The 19,465-nt window shown below is 42.9% G+C and overlaps 1 protein-coding gene across 3 annotated transcripts in view; it reads right to left on the minus strand.

Annotated features, from left to right (window-relative positions):
- Window positions 1-19,465, minus strand: part of pnpla4 (patatin-like phospholipase domain containing 4) — a 60,498-nt gene that overhangs the window by 2,767 nt on the left and 38,266 nt on the right. Inside the window, exons 1-4 of one of the 3 annotated variants that reach the window (XM_035637712.2) lie at window positions 2,648-2,876; window positions 1,635-1,825; window positions 1,283-1,377; window positions 215-350 (exon numbers count right to left, since the gene is read on the minus strand). In XM_035637712.2, the coding sequence (XP_035493605.1) occupies window positions 215-350; window positions 1,283-1,377; window positions 1,635-1,814 (411 nt within the window). In that variant the 5' untranslated portion in view covers window positions 1,815-1,825; window positions 2,648-2,876. Of the gene's footprint in view, window positions 1-214; window positions 351-1,282; window positions 1,378-1,634; window positions 1,826-2,647; window positions 2,877-19,465 lie in introns of those variants that run through there. The other 2 variants (XM_035637703.2, XM_035637694.2) reach the window with 2 other exon arrangements.

The raw sequence follows: 19,465 nt of genomic DNA on the forward strand, positions 1-19,465 counted from the left end.
ACTGATAAGGCCTTATCCATGTTTAACATGAGCAATAGAACAATAATTAAAATTCACGTAACATAAAGGAGAGACAACAATAACAATTTTGAAGGTGATACGAAGTATGTAGACATTCATGATACGGGCACTGACGTGATTAGTGTCATTAGCAATAAGGATGTAAAACAATCACAAGCATTTATGCCAGTGTTTTGAATTGAAAGGAGTGCACCTTTATGAGCTCCTCCCTGGAGGTAAACCTGGACACAATGTGGTTCTTGCCACTTCCCGAGTGCGTCATCGAGATGTGGAGGCGGTCCGTGGCCAGACTGTGAGCCTCACTGGGCAGAATCTCCTCCATCCCCTCCCTGGAGAGAGACACCACAAATGTAATCATAACCACAGAATCACCAAAGCATACGAACAAAGGGTGTAATAATATAGTCAGCTCATGATTTGATTTTAATTCACAACACTGGGATCATAGTTCAACTCTTAGTTTGCTTTAATAATTGACATTGTTTAGTTTTGGCACAAAATCAATCCGTCTGTTAAACTAATCTGATGTGTTCAAATGACTAGGTGAGGATGTCGTCATGAAAAAAGATATCTAGATATAGCTCAGTTTCTGTAGTTGTGGTAACAAATGCTTTGTGGCTCTACCCTACTCTTCAGTGTACTATCACACGTCCTCATGCATGTTGGCATGCGAGGAAAACCAAAATGGTTATTATGCGTATCTAGTCACACGTTACGGCTAAAGTAGCATAACTTATCCCTCATTGAATCAACTTTTCTGTGACCGCAGCAACACGCTGGTACTTTTCTAAAACTCAGACTGTGGTCACAGTGGTCACCCACAGTATAGTGGTCACAGTGGTCACCCACTGTGACCACTATACTGTGTTCGCAAGTGAAATGAAACAATAGAGAAAATAATAATACTTAAACATTCAAGAATAGTATTAATAATGTTGGTATGCGATCAGTATTTGACTTTACTGTATTGTGCTGGTTGTTAGTATTGTTTTTTTTTTTCATACAATCGTAGCGAAGTCTAAATTTTGGTATCCTGACAACCCTACAACCCTGTTGTGTAAGTGAGACGCTCCACTGTCCTGAGTGCGCCCTGCTCATCAACTGGCATTTAGTTCAAACCGCAATACAGGAGGCATCACGATGCATATCATTAAGTGTTTTGCATGAATTTTTCACATCATCACTAATACGGATCGGATATTTTGCTACAACTCAGCTCTACATCAGCGCTCGGGTGGTAGTTGCTGAGTAATCACTGTACCGTAGTGTGAGCATGAAGTCGTATCCCGGTGTGACCGCTCCAAACGGCTGTCCTCTCACACTGTTGGCAAACCTGTGGGTGAACTCTTTACACTGCTGGAAGACGAGATAACAAACACAGATCATACCTCGCTCAGTGAACCATGGTTTACTAAATCAATGAAGCCACATTCACATTTGCACTCAGAACAGAACCTGGCACCTGTTAAAGTAACAACATTTCTATAAATGTTATAATTCCATACTGCTTTTGTTTGGGGACCTTAAGGGATAAAAAAATCTGTCCCCCCATCCCCTAATTTTGTTAAGCTCTTCTTCTCGTCATGGAACAAATAGGGAGGTGGACACCCTACCTCCAGCTTGTCAGGAGCCGTGATCATTACAGCAGCCACCAGGGCCCCGGCCGAGGCCCCGGCGCAGGCCCTGAGGGAGCCCAGCAGCTTGTCCCCGTGGCGGAGAATGGCCCCCACAGCACCCAAGTGGTAGATCCCCAAGAAACCACATGCAGCAAAGGACAGATTCAGGACCGCCATCTCCGGTTCCCCTACGTAGACAGGACACCTCAGTCAGACACGATGCATTACATTTTGATTCCACTTCATTTTGAGCATCCAACAATAACGAGGTAAAAGTAAAAGAAGAAATGGATTAGGGTCTGAAGGCGTTTGCTAAATACCTTCGGTGGAATCGTATTATGCGGTAAGGCTGAATAATTCATCCTTGTTTCTAACCGTGTTTGACAGTTGGAGAAGTCATTTCTAAGTCAATAGTAATAAATAAATAAATAAATCATGTAAACAATGCAATTCTCATACATACATACACACAAGAATCAATCCCATAGAAACGGCGTGGGGACCCGGGGTTCGCTTAGACTCTCGTAAGACTCCAATACACACAGTCTACATGTTGGTACTGTGATTACTTGTGCTTTTGATGTCTGTTTGCAGATCAGATCATCAAAAAAAGTTCTAAGTTAGAATAACCATATCTGCTTCTGATGCTTATATATAGTTAATAACATATATCTATAATATACCTCACTATGTAACGTGCCTTGAGATGATTGTATGTTGTGATGTGGTGCTATAGAAATAAGATTGAATTGAATGTGCGGGAGTGATCCGTCTGTCCATATTTCAACTATATGAATATGCGAATGGGAACAATCGTGTCATACACTTCTGTGGACGTCGTAAGCGCGTACATGAAGACATATGCCACCATGTCCGTTAAAAACAACGCATGCTCAATAAGTTTACAAAAACATTTCTTGGCGTTGCCTCTGTTAACCATCCGCCGGAGCAGGAACCTTTCGCCAGCTTACGTCGCACACCAGCGAGGGGGAAGAGTAGAGAGGACGTACCGTGTCAACAGTCCGAATCGGTGTTATTAGTACATCTATGGTCCGAACTCCGAAAATCCCTCTGGCGTTAGCTCACGTTGACGACTTTGAGCTTAAGAGAACCAGGTGCACAGCTGAAACCCTCGTTACCGGTCGCCAAAACAACATAAAACACACAACTGCCGATGATTACACTCGAGGCTTCCTTTTTAGCACCGCTCACGGACGGAGCACCGGAGTCGAGCATACCTTTTCCGCTTTTGCGTTCGCAAAATAAAAGCGCATTTCAAAATAAAACCCCGCTCCCCTCTCCCACCAAATAAAATTAAAGTCTGGAGCACACAGAACACATTTGACCCTTGAAATATCAGATAACAAGGCTTAAAAGGTTATATAGTCATACATAAAAAAGCCTATTGCATTTATGAAATTATAGGACTATAATAAAGAAAACTGCTGATATGTTATTGCCATTTTCACCTGTTGTAAACAAAGGAAAAAACCACAACTCTTATGGAGAGGGGAACAAAAATGACAGTGGCATGTGTAGGTTTACTTTGAAATAAATTAAACACAGAACAGCCACAGAAGAGAGGTTAAATCAACAGAAATCTCTTTTCTTTGATGATTTCTTGATGTTTACATTGGCAATCCATGATCATCTCTGTGCTTCCCCTTGTCTTTGTCAGTTCGTTCTGTCGAGGGGGGATGCAGGAAGAGGACCCACATGCAGAGTGCAGTCTGATAAATGTTTTAATAAATTGCAAAGAAATCAAACTTACGAAGTCCAAAAACAAAGTTCAGCAAAAGGTGTCCACGGGTGTGGGAACGCAAACAGATAACCTCAGCAGGACAGGTATCAAACACAGGAGCCAAGAAACACTGACAGACTGGGGGGAAAATCACAAACAAACCGACTGAGGGAAAACTCACAGCTTGTGGCGGGGAAATCAACAGACACACTGACCAAGACAAAGGGAAGCACAGAGGACAGGAAACACAAGAAACAAAGGTCACTAAACAGAAGTATACACAAGGAATCTTAACTGAATAAATCAAAGTTCAGAAGTAATTAGAACATGAACAACGGACCATAAAGAAAAACAAAGACTTCTCAAGAGTCGACAGAGTTCAAGGGGCAGAATCGTGACAATTTTTCCTAATCAGGAAAATAAATAAGGGCTCATGTCGGCGGGAAGGTGGAGGTTATTTCTGGATTTTGTATCTGTTATGTATAATATACGTATGTGCACATATTCAGCATCTATATAATTCATTTAGCTTCATGTTAATGTAAAAAACAATGTACATTTGTGAGCATTTGTGTGTGTGTGTCTGATTGTGAGAACCAAATTTGGTTCAAAACCACGATTTGAGGACATTACACCCATTATCTCCACTAGCCGTCACTGTTGTCTATTGTGGTTTTTTGGATGTCATGCTGATTCTTCAGTCTTTGGGATGATTGTCATCGGATATCACAGTCTCATCGCCAAACACCATGAGTCGTAGTGGCACGTTGACTTATTGTGTTTTTACATTTGAGGAGCTACTCCTGTCTCCAATGGCATGTCAGACCCGTGAAATTTAATTCATTTGTCCTCTTGACGATGACAAACTCGAAGACGCACAGGAGCCCAACTAACTGTCTGTTGCCATATAGATGCTTATGTACAAGGTAAGACCCACGGCCTGTTTGATATAAAACACACATTGAAGCATGTGAAAGGTCAATTCAATTCAATTCAATTTTATTTTTATAGCGCCATATCACAACATACATTGTCTCAACTTAACATAATGAGGTCAATATTACAATATTACAGGGAAAACCCAACAAATCCCACAATGAGCAAAGCTCTTGGCGACGGTGGAGAGAAAAAACTCCCTGTTAACAGGAAGAAATCTCTGACAGAACCAGACTCAGTTGTGGGCGGTCATCTGTCTCGACCGGTTGGGGTGAGCAGAGAAATGGGGAAGAGAGGAGAAGTGGGCAGAAAGAGGGTGGGATACATGTAGATACATGGGGGCAGAGAGAGAGAGAGAGAGAGAGAGAGATCGAAAAATGTGGGAGAAGGAGAGAGAGATAAAAAGAGAGAGAGAGAGGGAGAAGGAGAGAACGGGAGAGGGAGAAAGAGGCTCCCAGCATGATATAAGTTCCCCCAGCAGTCTAGGCCTATAACAGCATAATAAAGAAATGGTTTATTAAACACCTGAGCAGTTCTAACTATAAGCTTTATCAAAGAGGAAGGTTTTAAGTTTAACTCTAAATGTAGAGAGGGTATCTGCCTCCCTGACACAAACTGGGAAATGGTTCCAGAGGAGAGGAGCCTGGTGGCTGAAGGCTCTGCCTCCCATTCTACTTTTACAGACTCTGGGAACCACAAGTAATCCTGCATTTACAGAGCGAAGTGATCTATTGTGATAATATGAAACTATGAGCTATATAAGATATGATGGAGCTTGATTATTAAGGGCTTTGTAGGTTAGGAGCAGTATTTTGAATTCTATTCTGAATTTTACAGGAAGCCAATGCAGAGATTCTAACACTGGAGAAATATGATCTCTTTTTCTAGTTCCTGTCAGAACTCGTGCTGCGGCATTTTGGATTAGCTGGAGGCTTTTCACAGACTTATTGGGGCATCCTAGCAGTAATGAATTACAGTAGTCCAGTCTAGAAGTAACAAATGCATGGACTAGTTTTTCAGCATCCTTTTGAGATAGGATGTTTCTAATGTTCTTGATATTGCGCAGGTGAAAGAAGGCTGTCCCAGAGACTTGTTTTATGTGTGAGTCAAAGGACATGTCCTGGTCAAAGGTAACTCCAAGGTTTCTCATAGTAGAGCTGGAGGCCAGGGTAATGCCATCCAAGGTAACTATTTGATCAGATAATGTTTCTCTGAGGTGTTTAGGGCCGAGTATAATGACCTCAGTTTTTTCTGAATTTAGAATTTAAAAAATTATAAGTCATCCAGGCCTTTATGTCTTTAAGACAATCCTGAAATGTGTCTACCTGATTAGTTTCATCTGGCTTTATAGATAAATACAGCTGGGTATCATCAGCATAGCAATGGAAATTGATGTGGTGTTTTCTTATAATATTGCATAAAGGAAGCATATATAAAGTGACAAGTATCTGTCCCAGTACAGAACCTTGTGGTACTCCATGTCTCACTTTTGTATGAATTTCATATAAACGTTAACAAACTGAAATCTATCAGATAAGTAGGACTTAAACCATTCTAGTGCTGTTCCTTTAATCCCAATGTGTTCTAGTCTCTGTAACAGAATTTTGTGATCGATGGTATCAAATGCAGCACTAAGATCTAAAAGGAAGAGAATAGAAACATGTCCACTGTCTGAGGCCATGAGAAGGTCGTTGGTAACCTTCAGTAGTGCTGTTTCTGTACTATGATGTTTTCTAAAACCTGACTGAAAGTCTTCAAGCAGACTATTCCTGTGTAAATAGTCACATAACTGGTTAGCAACAGTTTTTTCAAGGATTTTAGAGATAAAGGGGAGGTTTGATATGGGTCTATAGTTAGCTAAGCAGAGTTAGTTTGAGCAGAGGTTTAACTACTGCCACCTTAAAGGCCTTTGGTACATAGCCTGTCAATATAGATACATTGATCTGATCTAATATGGAATTATTAATTAAAGGTTATACATCCTTAAATAGCCTTGATGGAATAGGATCTAAAAGACAGGTTGAAGACTTGGATGAAGTGACAAGTGAAGTCAGCTCAGCCAGATCTATAGGGGAGAAGCATTCTAAATATAAATTAGGCAATACTATTGGTTCAGAAGCTACTGTACTGGACAGTGTGTCTGTGCTATTAGTGGGAAGAAGCTGGTACATTTTTTCTCTGGTGGTAATAATCTTATTAGTAAAGAAGCTCATGAAATCATTGCTACTTAGAGTTGGAGGAATAGACTGTTCAGTTGAGCTTTTACTCTCTGTCAGCCTGGCTACAGTGCTGAAGACGAACCTGGGGTTCTTTTTATTTTCCTCTATTAGTGAAGAATAATAATTGGTTCTGGCATTTCGGAGGGCTTTCTTATATGTAATTAAACAATTTTTCAAGTCTAGGTGAAAATCATCTAGACTATTGGAACGCCAATTCCTTTCTAACCTACGTGACGTCTGTTTTAAAGCATGTGTCTGTGCGTTAAACCATGGAGCTATCCTCCTGTGTTTGACTGTGTTCTTTTTCAGAGGGGCGACAGTGTCAAGTGTGGAACGTAGTGAGGCTGCTGCACTATCAACAACATCATCAATTTGTGTGGGAGTAAAGTTTTGATAACTATCCTGCACTGTATCGACACATGGCAGTGGAGTTAATAACGAAGGAACTTTTTCTTTGAATTTACGAACAGAGTTTTCTGATAGACACCTGCTGTAATAGAACTTTTTTTCCAAATTCAGTAAAGTTAATAATGGAGAATTCAAATGTAACTAAGTAGAGATCGGACAGAGGATTTTGAGGAAATACTATTAGATTGTCAATGTCTATGCCATAGGTCAGAACGAGGTCGAGGGTGTGATTAAAACAGTGAGTGGGTTTGTTTACATGTTGAGTAAAACCAATTGAGTCTATGAGCGAATTAAAGGCAGAACTAAGACTGTCGTTGGCAACATCCACATGAATGTTGAAATCACCCACTATAATAACTTTATCTGTGCTACGCACCAACTCAGATAAAAAGTCTGAAAATTCAGATACTAATTCAGAGTAAGGGCCTGGTGGTGGATATACAACGACTACAATAACTGTTTTTTGACATTTCCAGCTTGGGTGAAGGAGGCTAAGAGTTAGGCCTTCAAATGAGTTAAAACTATGTTTAGGTCGAGGGTTAAGCAATAAGTCTGATTGGTAGATTGCTGCTACTCCTCGTCCTCGGCCTGTGGTCCGAGGAATATGAGTATTATTATAAGAGGGAGGTGTTGATTCATTTAAACAAACATATTCTTCTGGCTGTAGCCAATATTTCAGTCAGAATAAATCAACGTGCTGATCAGTTATCAGATCAGTCACTAACAAAGATTTGGATGGGACCTAATATTAAATAATCCATATTTTATTGTTCTATTCTTAGGTTCATTTATGGGCTTTGTGTTGATCTTTATGAGATTTGTGTGAATTACACCTCTGTTATTTACCTTTGGTTTAGATAGTTGAGGTGGTCGTGGGGCATAAATAGTTTCTATGGGGTTTTGTGGGGGCAACTGCTGTAATAGAAGTGCAGAGAAGCGTGCAAGACTGCAACTCTGCTTCCTGGTCCCAACTCTGAAATGTCACGGGTTTGATCGTCTAGGTAACCGAGTCAGGTTTCTACAAATGAGAGTTGCACCATCCAAAGTTGGATGAGTGCCGTCTCTCCGCATCAGACCAGGAATTCTTCAAAAGGTGCGCCAGTTAGGTCATTCCTGTGCAGAATTAATAATCAAACAATCCAAAAACTGCTAAAGGATAAAGATCATCCTACTTACGCGATTTGAACAAAGCAGACGGGCTACACAGAGTTTACAACCCAAAAAGTTAGAATGAAACTCCTCCCACAGGATGTCTGATAGCCCTGTCATATAACAACCCAAATACTAAACCAGTGCACTTTTATTATTAGCCCTACTTTGTTGCTTTCTCGCCTAAAGCCGTGTCCCTGGAGTGCAATTCTTCCTCTGCTACCACTTCAGTCAGCATTTATTTCCCATGGACCCTTTGCCATCAGAATTCTCCGCGTTTTGCTCTCGCCCCCCGCTTTTCCTGGCACGTCAGCACAAATTTCCCGCTCCTTCATGTTGCTTATGATTATGTATAGCCTAAAGTGGATTTGGGGGAGGGGGTTATGTGCTCTGGAGTGAAAAAAAAAAGGAGGGCCGAACTCCACCAGAGGAGGCGTCAGTGTTTGTGAGCTGCTGAAATAATGGAGGGAGGACAAAGCTCTTGGAGGGTTTGGATTTTTCGTTCTGATGCATCAGAAAGGTTTGTGTTTGGAATGTGTCAAATTATGATGCCTTTGTGTTGAGAAACCTGGTCTGCGGTGACTTTGACACCACTTGTTAACTGCACCAATGAAACAATGGAACAGACTAAAATGTACCTGTTCCTGACCAAAGTGCTAGCAGATTAGTTTTTTAAATTCAGGCCCCGCCCTATGGCGTGATTATGTGGCGTCTGTCTTTCCTCAGCTGAAAGTCTCTCTCCTGCACTCTTCCTGAAAATCCTCACCTTGCTGCAACCCCTCCCTGGCTGAGGGAGTGTTAGGATTATTTACTCTGAGCTGACAGTAGAGGAAAAAATGTCGAAAACATCACTCCTATGATAATCCTGAAAATATTCACCATTGACTGATAATGACACGCTCCGGTGACAAAGCAGATGACGGTGACTTACCCTTTTCATGTCTCAACCGCATCTGAAACAGTAAGTCATGCTCAGAGATCCCTTCACCTTGATAAGCAGAGAGGAGAAACTATTCATATTTCATCTATGAATTACGGTGCATGGTAATTGAATAAATATGAAAAATCACGCTTTAGTCAAGACATTTAGACAACTCATACCGATGCGAGGTGATTAAGCACAATGTTATCTCCTTGTGTGCCTGCTACACTACCTCTTATTGCTTGGGAAAACAATAATCAAGTGTTTCCTCTGCACATGCATATAGTACTGTGTGCGATATCATAACTGATCTCATCGGTGAAAGGTGAGACAACAGGTACCAGGTTGCACAAACTTTTAAAAAAGTGCTCCCCACTCTTCATGACAAGCCCCAACTTTTGTCAACGGCACGAAACATGAAAGAAACGATGTGTTTGTCAAGCTACCTTCCCGAGACAATGTGTTCACACCGGACGCGCGAGTAACTGAGTTTGGTCGCTGGAACATTTGTGCTTATTCTTTTATCTTTTTTGCTCGAGTTCAATTATTTCAACTCGAGTGAGTGGAGCAAATGATTCCTCTAGTCGCATCTGGGGTTGATGTGACAAAGGCAAAAATAAACAGCGGGGCTCTGTTAATGTTTTGTTGGTTAATTCGAATGCATGTTAGATCTTTAATTTCCTTAATTCAATGCATTTGCATGTAAAATTGTGCAGCAATTTACTGTGACTATAATTTTATTGTTTGCCTGTGATACATCCATACATTTCGGACCTCCGTAATGTCAGAGATTTTTGCAAAGACAGCTGTGTATTTGAGTAATAAAATTGAAGTTATTATATACCACTATAAGCCGCAAAAGAAATCGATTATCATGGGGAAAATTCCCCAGGGTGCAGGGTGCTGACAGTCACGACAGGTAAGTGTCTTGTTATTACTTGTATGATATATTATCTGAGCAGAGAAACACTGCAGAATATTGTTGGGAGCAGATTATTTAACAGTTCATAAAGCCTGCCTCACTAAGCCTCCAGGAGCTGCTGACTCACCTCAAACGGTTTCATCAGTTTGAGTGTCAGAGGAAACTTCAGAGTCTCATAATGCAGAACCGGTCGCACAAAGGCGGCTTCTCCACTCTGAAAACGGTGAACACTAATTCTGTATGAAAATATATCTACATAGTGTTGAATATTCACACAAAACACTAATTAGGTAGATTTAAAAAAAAAAGAAAACTGTTGCAATATATTGCTTTACATCCTCTCAAGCCGTCTCCTCACACGGGCCACAAACAGGCTTTTCCCCCACAGCTGTGGACAGGCTGCAGAAATCATAGCACCATCACCGTAGTGCATTGTAATTAAGTGCAATCAAATAATGGTCAACTTTAATGAATCAAACCATAATTAATCGCTGGTCGATTGACTGTCGTTCGGCACGTCGTTCAAATCTCTTCCCACGGCGATACCTTTTGTGTACAGGCCGACATCTTCTCAGGAAAGCATGAAGGTAGTAGGGGCGGTTCAGGTGAACTTTGAACCATCCCTCATTTATGCGGCTATAGAACAAGACTGTTGGAGAGCTCCCATGATGCACTAAAGACTTTCCCTCTCTCTCTCTCTCTCCCTCTCTCCTGAACGTCACCAAGTGCTTGCTCATTGAGGGAAATGTTTGGTTTTCTCTAGAACGTTGTACGGTCTCGACCTTAGACCATGTTAAGTGCCTTGTCTGTGGATGTTGGGTTCTGGCACTTTACAAATAAAAGTGAATCGAAAATGAAATTAAACGAAAGTTGTTTCTGAATGTCGCTTCTGAGGCGATGCGGCCTCGCCTGCTCTTTTAAATCGGGAGCGCGAGGACGACATTTTGCTCGACTCCTTCGACATTGTTCAAGTACCAGCGGAGGTCGAGCTCACGATGCTTTGGAGTTCAGCTGTGATTAAATTATTTCCCTCGATTAAAGAGATGGTGGTTATTCGGCGGAAAGCCTGAGCCTGTGGCTGAGAGAGAGAGGGAAGGAGAGACAGAGAGCACGTGTCTCATGCTTTCATCCCAGAGTCCAGAAATTCAGAAGTCCAATCTCGGATAACGCACTAATTATCCAGAGCAAAGTCAGAATCAAGAGGGACTTTCAGAAAAAATGATGGAGGGGGACATTATCTGAGTCACACCCACTGTGAGGACTGAGCTCCACGTTTCTGTGACTGTATGTAAACGGGGGGTAATTATACTTCTCAGGCCTCGGCTTAGCTGATAAGGGCCCAAAGGCTTTTTATTGTGGGCGGATAGAGGAGAATGCTCCCCCACCCCACCCCAGCCCCCTATACCGTCATAGAGGGGCCGTCGGAGGGACGTTGCGAGGTCATGCAGATAAAGTAAATCTGTTCAAAAGATCAAACGGTTCCTGTAGGTCGAGGAGAAATCAAGGAGTGAAATTGAAAGCAGAGCGGAGAGAGATGGAAGGATACGCGGGAGTGAGGATGTGGTGGGGGAAAAAACCCCAGAAACAGACTGCATGTGACATGTGAGAATGGAGAGAGGTGAGGGCTTTACTGAAAGGCCATTAGGACAAATCACATCAACACCATGCAAACATGTACCCGTCATATCTCCGCAGATCTGCATGGCAGAGTGTGAGGACAAGAGGATCACTCGACTCGCTGGAACACGATTCATCATGACGTCAGCTCAGCGCTAAGAGGCATTTCATCGCCAACCTCGGCTCCCGTGAGACGATTCAAAGTCAAGCTACTGACGGACAAACGGAGAAAGTTGATTTCCCACAATAATACACAACGAGCAGCCCAAGTTGAATTACTGTAGTGTCGGGCCCGCGTGAGGACGTTAACACCCAGCGGCAGCCGATGTGCAAAAAGGGCAGGATTGCATCGATCACGGGAATAAGGCGGCAGAGCTCGTCAGCTCAGGCAATTTATGAAATCTCACCGTGTCTCCTCTGGTAAAATGGAGGACAAACTATTTAAGGAAGGGAAGATTGGATATCCTTCAGGAGGAGGAAGGAGGGAAAACAGCGATTGTGATTCTTGGAACGGATGCTGAGGCAGGGGAGGAAGAAAAGAAAAAAATCAAACAGTGTTCCATATCACATTCAGGCCCAGTTGAAACTCAATCGCTTTCTGCAATTGGACAAGTTTACTTGCGAGAAAAGGGCCAAAAGTTTTGGGGTGTCGGCGTAATTGGACAACTTCTCACCCAACTACAAGTCTGCAGCGGCATCTTAACTCTCCATTTGGACACAGCACAAAAAAAAAAGACAGTACACAGGTTAGTTTGTGGGTGTGGACAACATTCCCTTGTTTGGAAATGCTCATTAGGAAACCATGACCCAGTACAACCAGGCCACTTTACATATGCTAAATTATTGCGGGGATTTGGGAGTTTTCTCCAAAACAGTTGGAGCCTCGCCTCACCTCCATTCCGCACCACTTTGGCTCAACTGTACCACTGTGAGCTTGAAGGAGCATGCCTCCATCCCTGACCCAGGATGAATCTGTGCACTCCCAGATTATGTTTCTGTCAAAAATGGGCTGCTGTAAAATGGCATCAGACATGCACTTTCGGAAGGGCGCAGGGAAGAGTACTGGTTTAGTAAAGGTGCACTTTTCTTCAATATCACAATCAGATGGCAATCCTGTTGGATAAATGTGTCGGTTTGATTTAGAGATATTTTTTTTTTAACTTGATAACCCTTTTTGAGCGAGTGCAGAGCCATTTCAGTGGAGAGCGCTATGGGAGCTTCAGGAGTTTCTGTAAAGTCTGGGTTTTAATTAGTTTGATGCTATAAAAGTGGCAGCATCGGATCCTTTCTGGGACAGGGGGGCTGTTCTGAGATCAGGTGTACAGTTAACGAGAGATGTCGCTTCCGCGCTGGTATCGTCCACTTTTAGCCTCAACAGGTCAGGCCCCGCTTGACTTGACGTGAGCACATACCGCACAGTATCTTCATAGAAGACAGACTCCATTTACAACCTGCATTACCATGTCTTCTTCCTGACCCCCAAAAATGAGTCAGATACAGATCACGTATTAAAACTAGATGGAAAAAAGGGGTCCAATTGGACAATAAGTTCCTCATGTCTGAAAGTTACATTGAAGAATTGTTTCTTTAAGAAACTCACACTGTCCCTACTTTTATTGGTAAAATTACAAACATCTGATAGGACGGTCATAAATTATTGCTACTTGCCGAACCTTGAAGGCGGTGACAAGGCCCTATCTTCACACTGTGGCGTTTTTTCAGACTGATTAAATATTTATCTTGCGCTCCAAAAATAAAAGCTGAAAATCCATCCCTGAATTGAGAGAAACAGACAGCAGGGCCTTTTGTATCATGTAGCACATTCTCGTCTTGCCTTTGTTCCGCGCCCACGTGACGTTGCGTCACGCCACAGCGCAATCTCCAGGCTCTCCTTACAATCAATGACTATAACGCCGAGCTCGATACGGGATTCACGCGAGCTTCATCTGTTTTTACACTTCACGTCTGGTCTTCGTCTGGAAGAACTGCGCTCACTATTCACCATTCTGAAAAGAATCGGTGTAACACTTGAAGAGGGGATAAAAGGCGCACATCTTTTATCTCTCTGTTTCGAGAGAAGCATTTTAAAAATTCAGTTTAACACAACAATATTTAGGCCCACAAGCGGTGCTTGGATGCAAGGAACCTGTTGTAATGCAGACATTATACTTTATTTCTCTTTTCATTTTTCTCCTTTAATGATGCGTTTTTGACGGGCCAAACTCACGGAAACTGCCACACGCATCAGTCACGGTGGAAGGTGATGTCTGAAATAGGGTCTTACTAATGGGCGTCGCCAAATGTCTTGACCGAGACCCTTTAATACCAGGCTCTGTGGCATGTATCATGCCCAAATGTACAAAAAAAAAGAAGTCACTTGGAGTCAAAGCCTTAACTTAATAAGAAGTTGGTTTTGAGAATTGTGGTAATTTAGTGGAACAAAATGAATCATACCAAATTCAAAATCAATCTGGACAGCTCCACAATGAACAGACAGTCAAAGATTGGGTTTTTCTTTGAAGGGTGACGTGTCCAGTGGCGTGGTGAGCCCCAGCCTGAAAACATCTACATGACAACATTCATTCATAGTCATAGCGCAAACTGCTGGATCACAGGAAAATGGATATTTTATACTGATCATGTGCACCTCCAATCGGTGGCCATACGTCCCAACGTGAGCATGAGGGGGTGTGAGGGCCCAGGTATTTGCTGCTTGCTGCTGTAATTGATATTGCATCTATCGCGCCCTCACGATTCTAGTTATTGGACTATCAATATTTAAGGAGCACTCCAGAAAACTTGATATAAAAATTGTGCTTCAGAGGGCGTTTTCGAACATAAAACACGGTTCTGTCCTCTGAAAAAGTGCATGAAAGGCATTGATCTGGATAGCTAACAATTTTGGTCAATGGGTGTTCAATCGAGTCAGATACATCAAAGCTGAGATTTACTCATATACAGCTGAGTGTGGCTATACATCAGTGGCTATAACAAAACGTGGATGGGGAAAAAAGGGAATTCGCTACAGTAGAAAAAAAAAATTTCTGAACAGGATGAGAATTTGGAAACTAGATGAAGGTCGAGAAAAAATGATGAGCCAATCAGGCCTTTGCAGGTGCATGAGAAGAAGAAAAAAAGAATTTGAACTCTTGAATCACCACATTTGTTTGATCATCTCTTTTAAAATTCTTTTTCACACCACTAACTGATCACGCTCACCATTGTTTTTTGAATTCTGACGCTGTGCTCGCACGTAAAACAAGTGAGCTCCTGCCGGGGTTGAGCCCTGAAATCCAGGTGTCATTTTCAGGGCTGGGAGGCCGAGTCATTTGAAGATTGCCTCGCTACAGGTGAGATTCCCAACAATTGCGTGGCGACATTATTTGTTCCCCGTCAGCATGTCCCCGCTGTCTGAGCTGTCCAAATCTTATTTAAGATAAACCCCCGGGAGCGCGACTTGTTTCGTCTCCACCCTGCCACTGTCACATTTCTCTAGTGTCCCCCCCCCCCCCCCCCCTCCCCCTCCCCCGTGTGTCACAAATAACACACACAACAACATGTCGTGCTCGTATATGCTGCGGGGCAGGCGAGTCTCTAAGGAGACGGATGCCATGTCCTGACTAATTTGAACAGCATATAAACTGATTGTAAGCGGGAGGCTGCGAGGCATTCTGTTTTTCAAAACTTCAGTGCTCGATCACGACACGGGAGCGTGCGGTGAGACCCCCTCAGAGCACGGTGTGCAAAGAATGATCAGTACCAAGAGAGACATCCACAGACTGACATTAGGCATTCCGCTGTTTTGTTTAGCCCCCTGGTCAAAGCGGAACGCTCTCCTGATAATTCCATTGATCACAGTCGGCCTGGAACCGCTGAGGCGGGGAGGCCTTGCATAATTAGCGACGACACGTGGCCGTACATTACAGAGCTTATTGAAATGCACACGCCGAGCAGTTCCACAGATCCCTTTTTCCCCACAGTTCCGCAGGAAACGTTCAGGCTTAGATCAGGCGTACTACACGGCTGTTTTTCTTTCATGTGTCTCATCTGTTCATTTGATTTCGATCTAAAGCGCCGATGTAGCTCACGCTCGATTCATCGAATCAGTTGAGGTTTGGTTCATAAATGCATGAAAAAGTCAGAGAAGAACAAAGTCGCCGCTCATGTCTGAAAAACAAACCTGCCTCGAGTGGGACAGCTCATTCTTAATCCTAGAAACAGTAGTTCGACAGTAAATAATCTCATGTATATGTAGACATAAATACAAAATGTAAAACAACATGCGATCATTTGAAAACAATAGAAGAAGAAAAAACCAAGGGGCCCAGGATGGAAATGTTAAAGAAAACATGGTAACGTGAAAAGAATATACAAGTAGTTAAAGTTAAGCAAATGAAATAACAATTAAATAAGAAATAAGGAACTGAGCAAAAAGCCAGAGTAAATGATTTCCATACTGTAAGTTTACAAAAAGTTTCCTGTCATTTTACCTTTTCTATACATTTATTAAGATGGGAATGCAAAGGGAGTGCATTCCACAAGCGAGGGGGATTGAAATGACATTTATGTATTTATTTTATTGTTCTTTATTCCTGGTTGGACAGATGTGAGGAAGAAGAAGTCTCCATGCTGGCTTCAAAGTTGGGCTTGACAGAACAGCATCAGAAAAAAACAAAATAGAACAATCTCAACTTAAGGTATACATGTACACGCTCGTTCTGGAGCTTTTTAACCACGTCTTAATTCTCTGAGCATCACAGGAATCAAGTTCCGCAACGTCTTCCTTGCCACGCTCACACAGAACACGATTACATTCACAACTCTTGAGGGTTTCTCCCTCTTTTGAACTGCACTAATGCAGCAGCTGCTACTAAACTGATCCTGTCGCTGTGATATATGAAAGGCTCCTGGCGGCCTCCCCGGGCACTGCCCGGCTTTCAGACTCCCGTCACACTGACTGTTATTATTTAGCGACTTACAGAAGTTCACATTGAGTCGCTCAAGTTCTCAACTTATTCAATTTACCCTGCGGAGCGGGTTGGAAGGGTGAGTCTGGAGGTGAGATAATTGCCAAGTTGGATTTTCTAAGGTTACAGTGCGTAGCATAGACACTGGTCATATTAGATAACATTAGATGTATATGTGCCTTATGGCGGATTTCCTACCGTGGCCTCCAGTAGCTGCGGTCAACAGGACCGTTTTGTATTAGCGGCTCAGCTGGGAAATAAGCGGTGGCTAGATTGTATCAGATTCCTGCCTCATATTGGCCTTTAATAAAAAAAGAAAAAAAGGAAAGAAAAAAATCAGAGTCACCAATTAATGCGTTCTACCAACAAACAGGCAGGGGATTTGGGGAGGGGGGGGGGGGGGGTGGTTGGTAATCTCTCAGCAATTGCAGCGGTGTCACTTGGAAAACCCTTCGATTATAAAGCAGCCTTAAAGACTGCTTTTCTGCGGGGAGCTGAATGCGGCTGAACGCAGTTATTTTCCTCCGCGGGGTGGAACTCCCAATGCCTTTGCGATCGTCATCTGAGAGGGTCTCTTGCCATAAGGGTGTCATGCGGGGAAATATCAGTATTCAGTCAAAGCTCTTTCCCCTCGGCGTGCACGCTGATGCCTAATCACAACACTTGGAGGTATGAATGTCAGACTTTTATTTCTCTAGCACCCGTTTTCACACAACACGGGAGTGAACCGACCCTCCATGTTTCGCAACTCGGAGACGTCCTGCTTCTCTAAGATTTCCAAAAATAAGAAATCAAAGCACTATGTGTAATCCGCTCTCGTTACAGGAAGCAGAGGTAAAGTATTGCCTACTATTTTGCAGCACCGTCTCTGAGAGGAACCCCCTGCAAGTTGGACTCTCTGGGACCCAGTGGTTGCCTCAATGATCTCCCTCCAGGGGGGCCCACGTTTGTAGATGGTTTAGCCTTTGTGGGTTGTTGGATACGACTCGACTACACTCATTTTCCGTGTCTGAAGACTCGTTGAATAGTCTTGAAAGTAATTCTGTTTGCTGGACATTATAACGTCCTTAAAAATCCTTAGAGCTCGACATACAGACGCACAAAAAGAGACTAATTCAAATGTTGTGTCTATCCACAAATTGAGGCTTGTTGCAGTTGGTATATTCAAAAGCCCACTGTGTTATCTCTCACTGGAATCCAACCAAAAAGAGGGGGGTGTCCTCGCCACACATCAATGTCATCATTTAATGTTATAATGAGAGCGAATTCTGCCGCCTGCCAGCCTCTCATTTCGTCTCTTATTTGCTCACATGCTGTTTGTTTGTAACGCATTCATCCGCGCAGTCGGAATTTCAGGCTTGCGTTCCGACCAAAGCATCTTTGTCACCGAGTGCATGTGCCAAGTAACATGTACTTGGTGACACGGTTGCCGCGGCTACAGCGATATTTACAGGTGATCGGGATGCGTCAAAGTGCCCACGGGCTGTGACATTTGTGACGCCCACTCTGAGCGGTTCGTCAATCACGCGAGACACCAGCATGGTGGAGGACAGAAAGGGAGAAAAAAATGCAAATTCAATGCTTGCTAGACATATTAATATATGCCCCAGATGTGCATTTCTTTTCTTTTTTTGGTGCACCTTTAATAATCAGTGTGCCAATGTGACAAAATGTCACAGATCTACTGTTGTAGGAGTTAGCTCTTTTCCAATCCCCTAAACCAAAGGAAACTAATCCAATGAGAATATTTCAAGAGTTCAAGAGTCGTCGCTGAGTTTTGACAGTATTGTGTCGGAGCAGAGCAGCCGCTCTGTTACAATTAGCTGCTGGAGACAGCGCGGGCGGCGCGAGGACCCGAACGCAGACACAAGGCGGGCTGACGCGGTAAACTTGAATTAAATTTAATTAAGTGGGCAGGTGTTGGACCACCAGGCTGAGGAGAAGACAGGCGAGAACAGACAACTGGATCGTGCATAGAACAAGAAGGAGAATAACCAGGAATAAGGAGGAAAAAAACAGTGGACCTCTGGTTGGCAGCAGGAGGGACACGGGGAGAAGAGGGGAGGAACATGGGGAAAAAAACTATGCCTTTTCCCACCACCTTACTTCTATTCTGTATCTGATCTGAAAAGGTCAGACCACCATTCTGTTTAAGTCAAGGCACTGCTCAGTGTTGTAGTTTTCCTTGACGTGATATGGTTCTACCCCGGAAGTCGATATATCACCAACGGCACGAACTGTTTGTGCACGCGTGCCAGCAAAAGGCTGACAAGAATGTAAAGCGGGGTTCGACCTGAAAAACCTTGTTGTTAACAGCGGAACAATTTCTGACATATTTTCGTGTCTGCCGAGAGGAATGCTGTCTCTAATTAGCCGTCACAAAGCAACTGTATGGATTCATGAAACCCGCTGAGGGGAAAAAAAAGTCGTGCTCCCACCTCCCCGTTTGCTACGACGTGTACATTTCTTTCCGTTTAGATATTACAGACCGTGATTTGATTTTGTGACAGATTCACAGTCGGCAAAATGAATGCTTTTGATGGAGCGCTCCAAAATGTCACGCAGCAAAATGAAAATAACTGCATCGGATCAAATGATTCATCTTGCCTTCACTTTATCACCAGCGCTGTATATACAAGTTTAAGCTGCGACTTTAAAATAAACATTTGCCTCGTTGCAGGGCAGGGAATTGCCATTCAGCAGATGGGCCCCAGAGGGCCCGCAGAGGGAATAACGTTTGTTTAAGATTTTGTCGTGAATTTTACCATTTTAATTCTTGAATTTCACTCAATTCAATTATTTTTTTTTTACTACTAACTGTTATTTGTTCAATGCACATTAGTAGTAGTTGACTTTAAAGGAGATTTTTAAGGCGTTACGCCAAGTGATGTTGATCCTTACTGGTACAGAAAATGACACCTTTTAAAATCCGGTTAACCGTGATGAA

The sequence above is a fragment of the Scophthalmus maximus genome, chromosome 1 (genome assembly GCF_022379125.1).
Source record: "Scophthalmus maximus strain ysfricsl-2021 chromosome 1, ASM2237912v1, whole genome shotgun sequence".
NCBI classification, from domain to species: Eukaryota; Metazoa; Chordata; class Actinopteri; order Pleuronectiformes; family Scophthalmidae; genus Scophthalmus; species Scophthalmus maximus.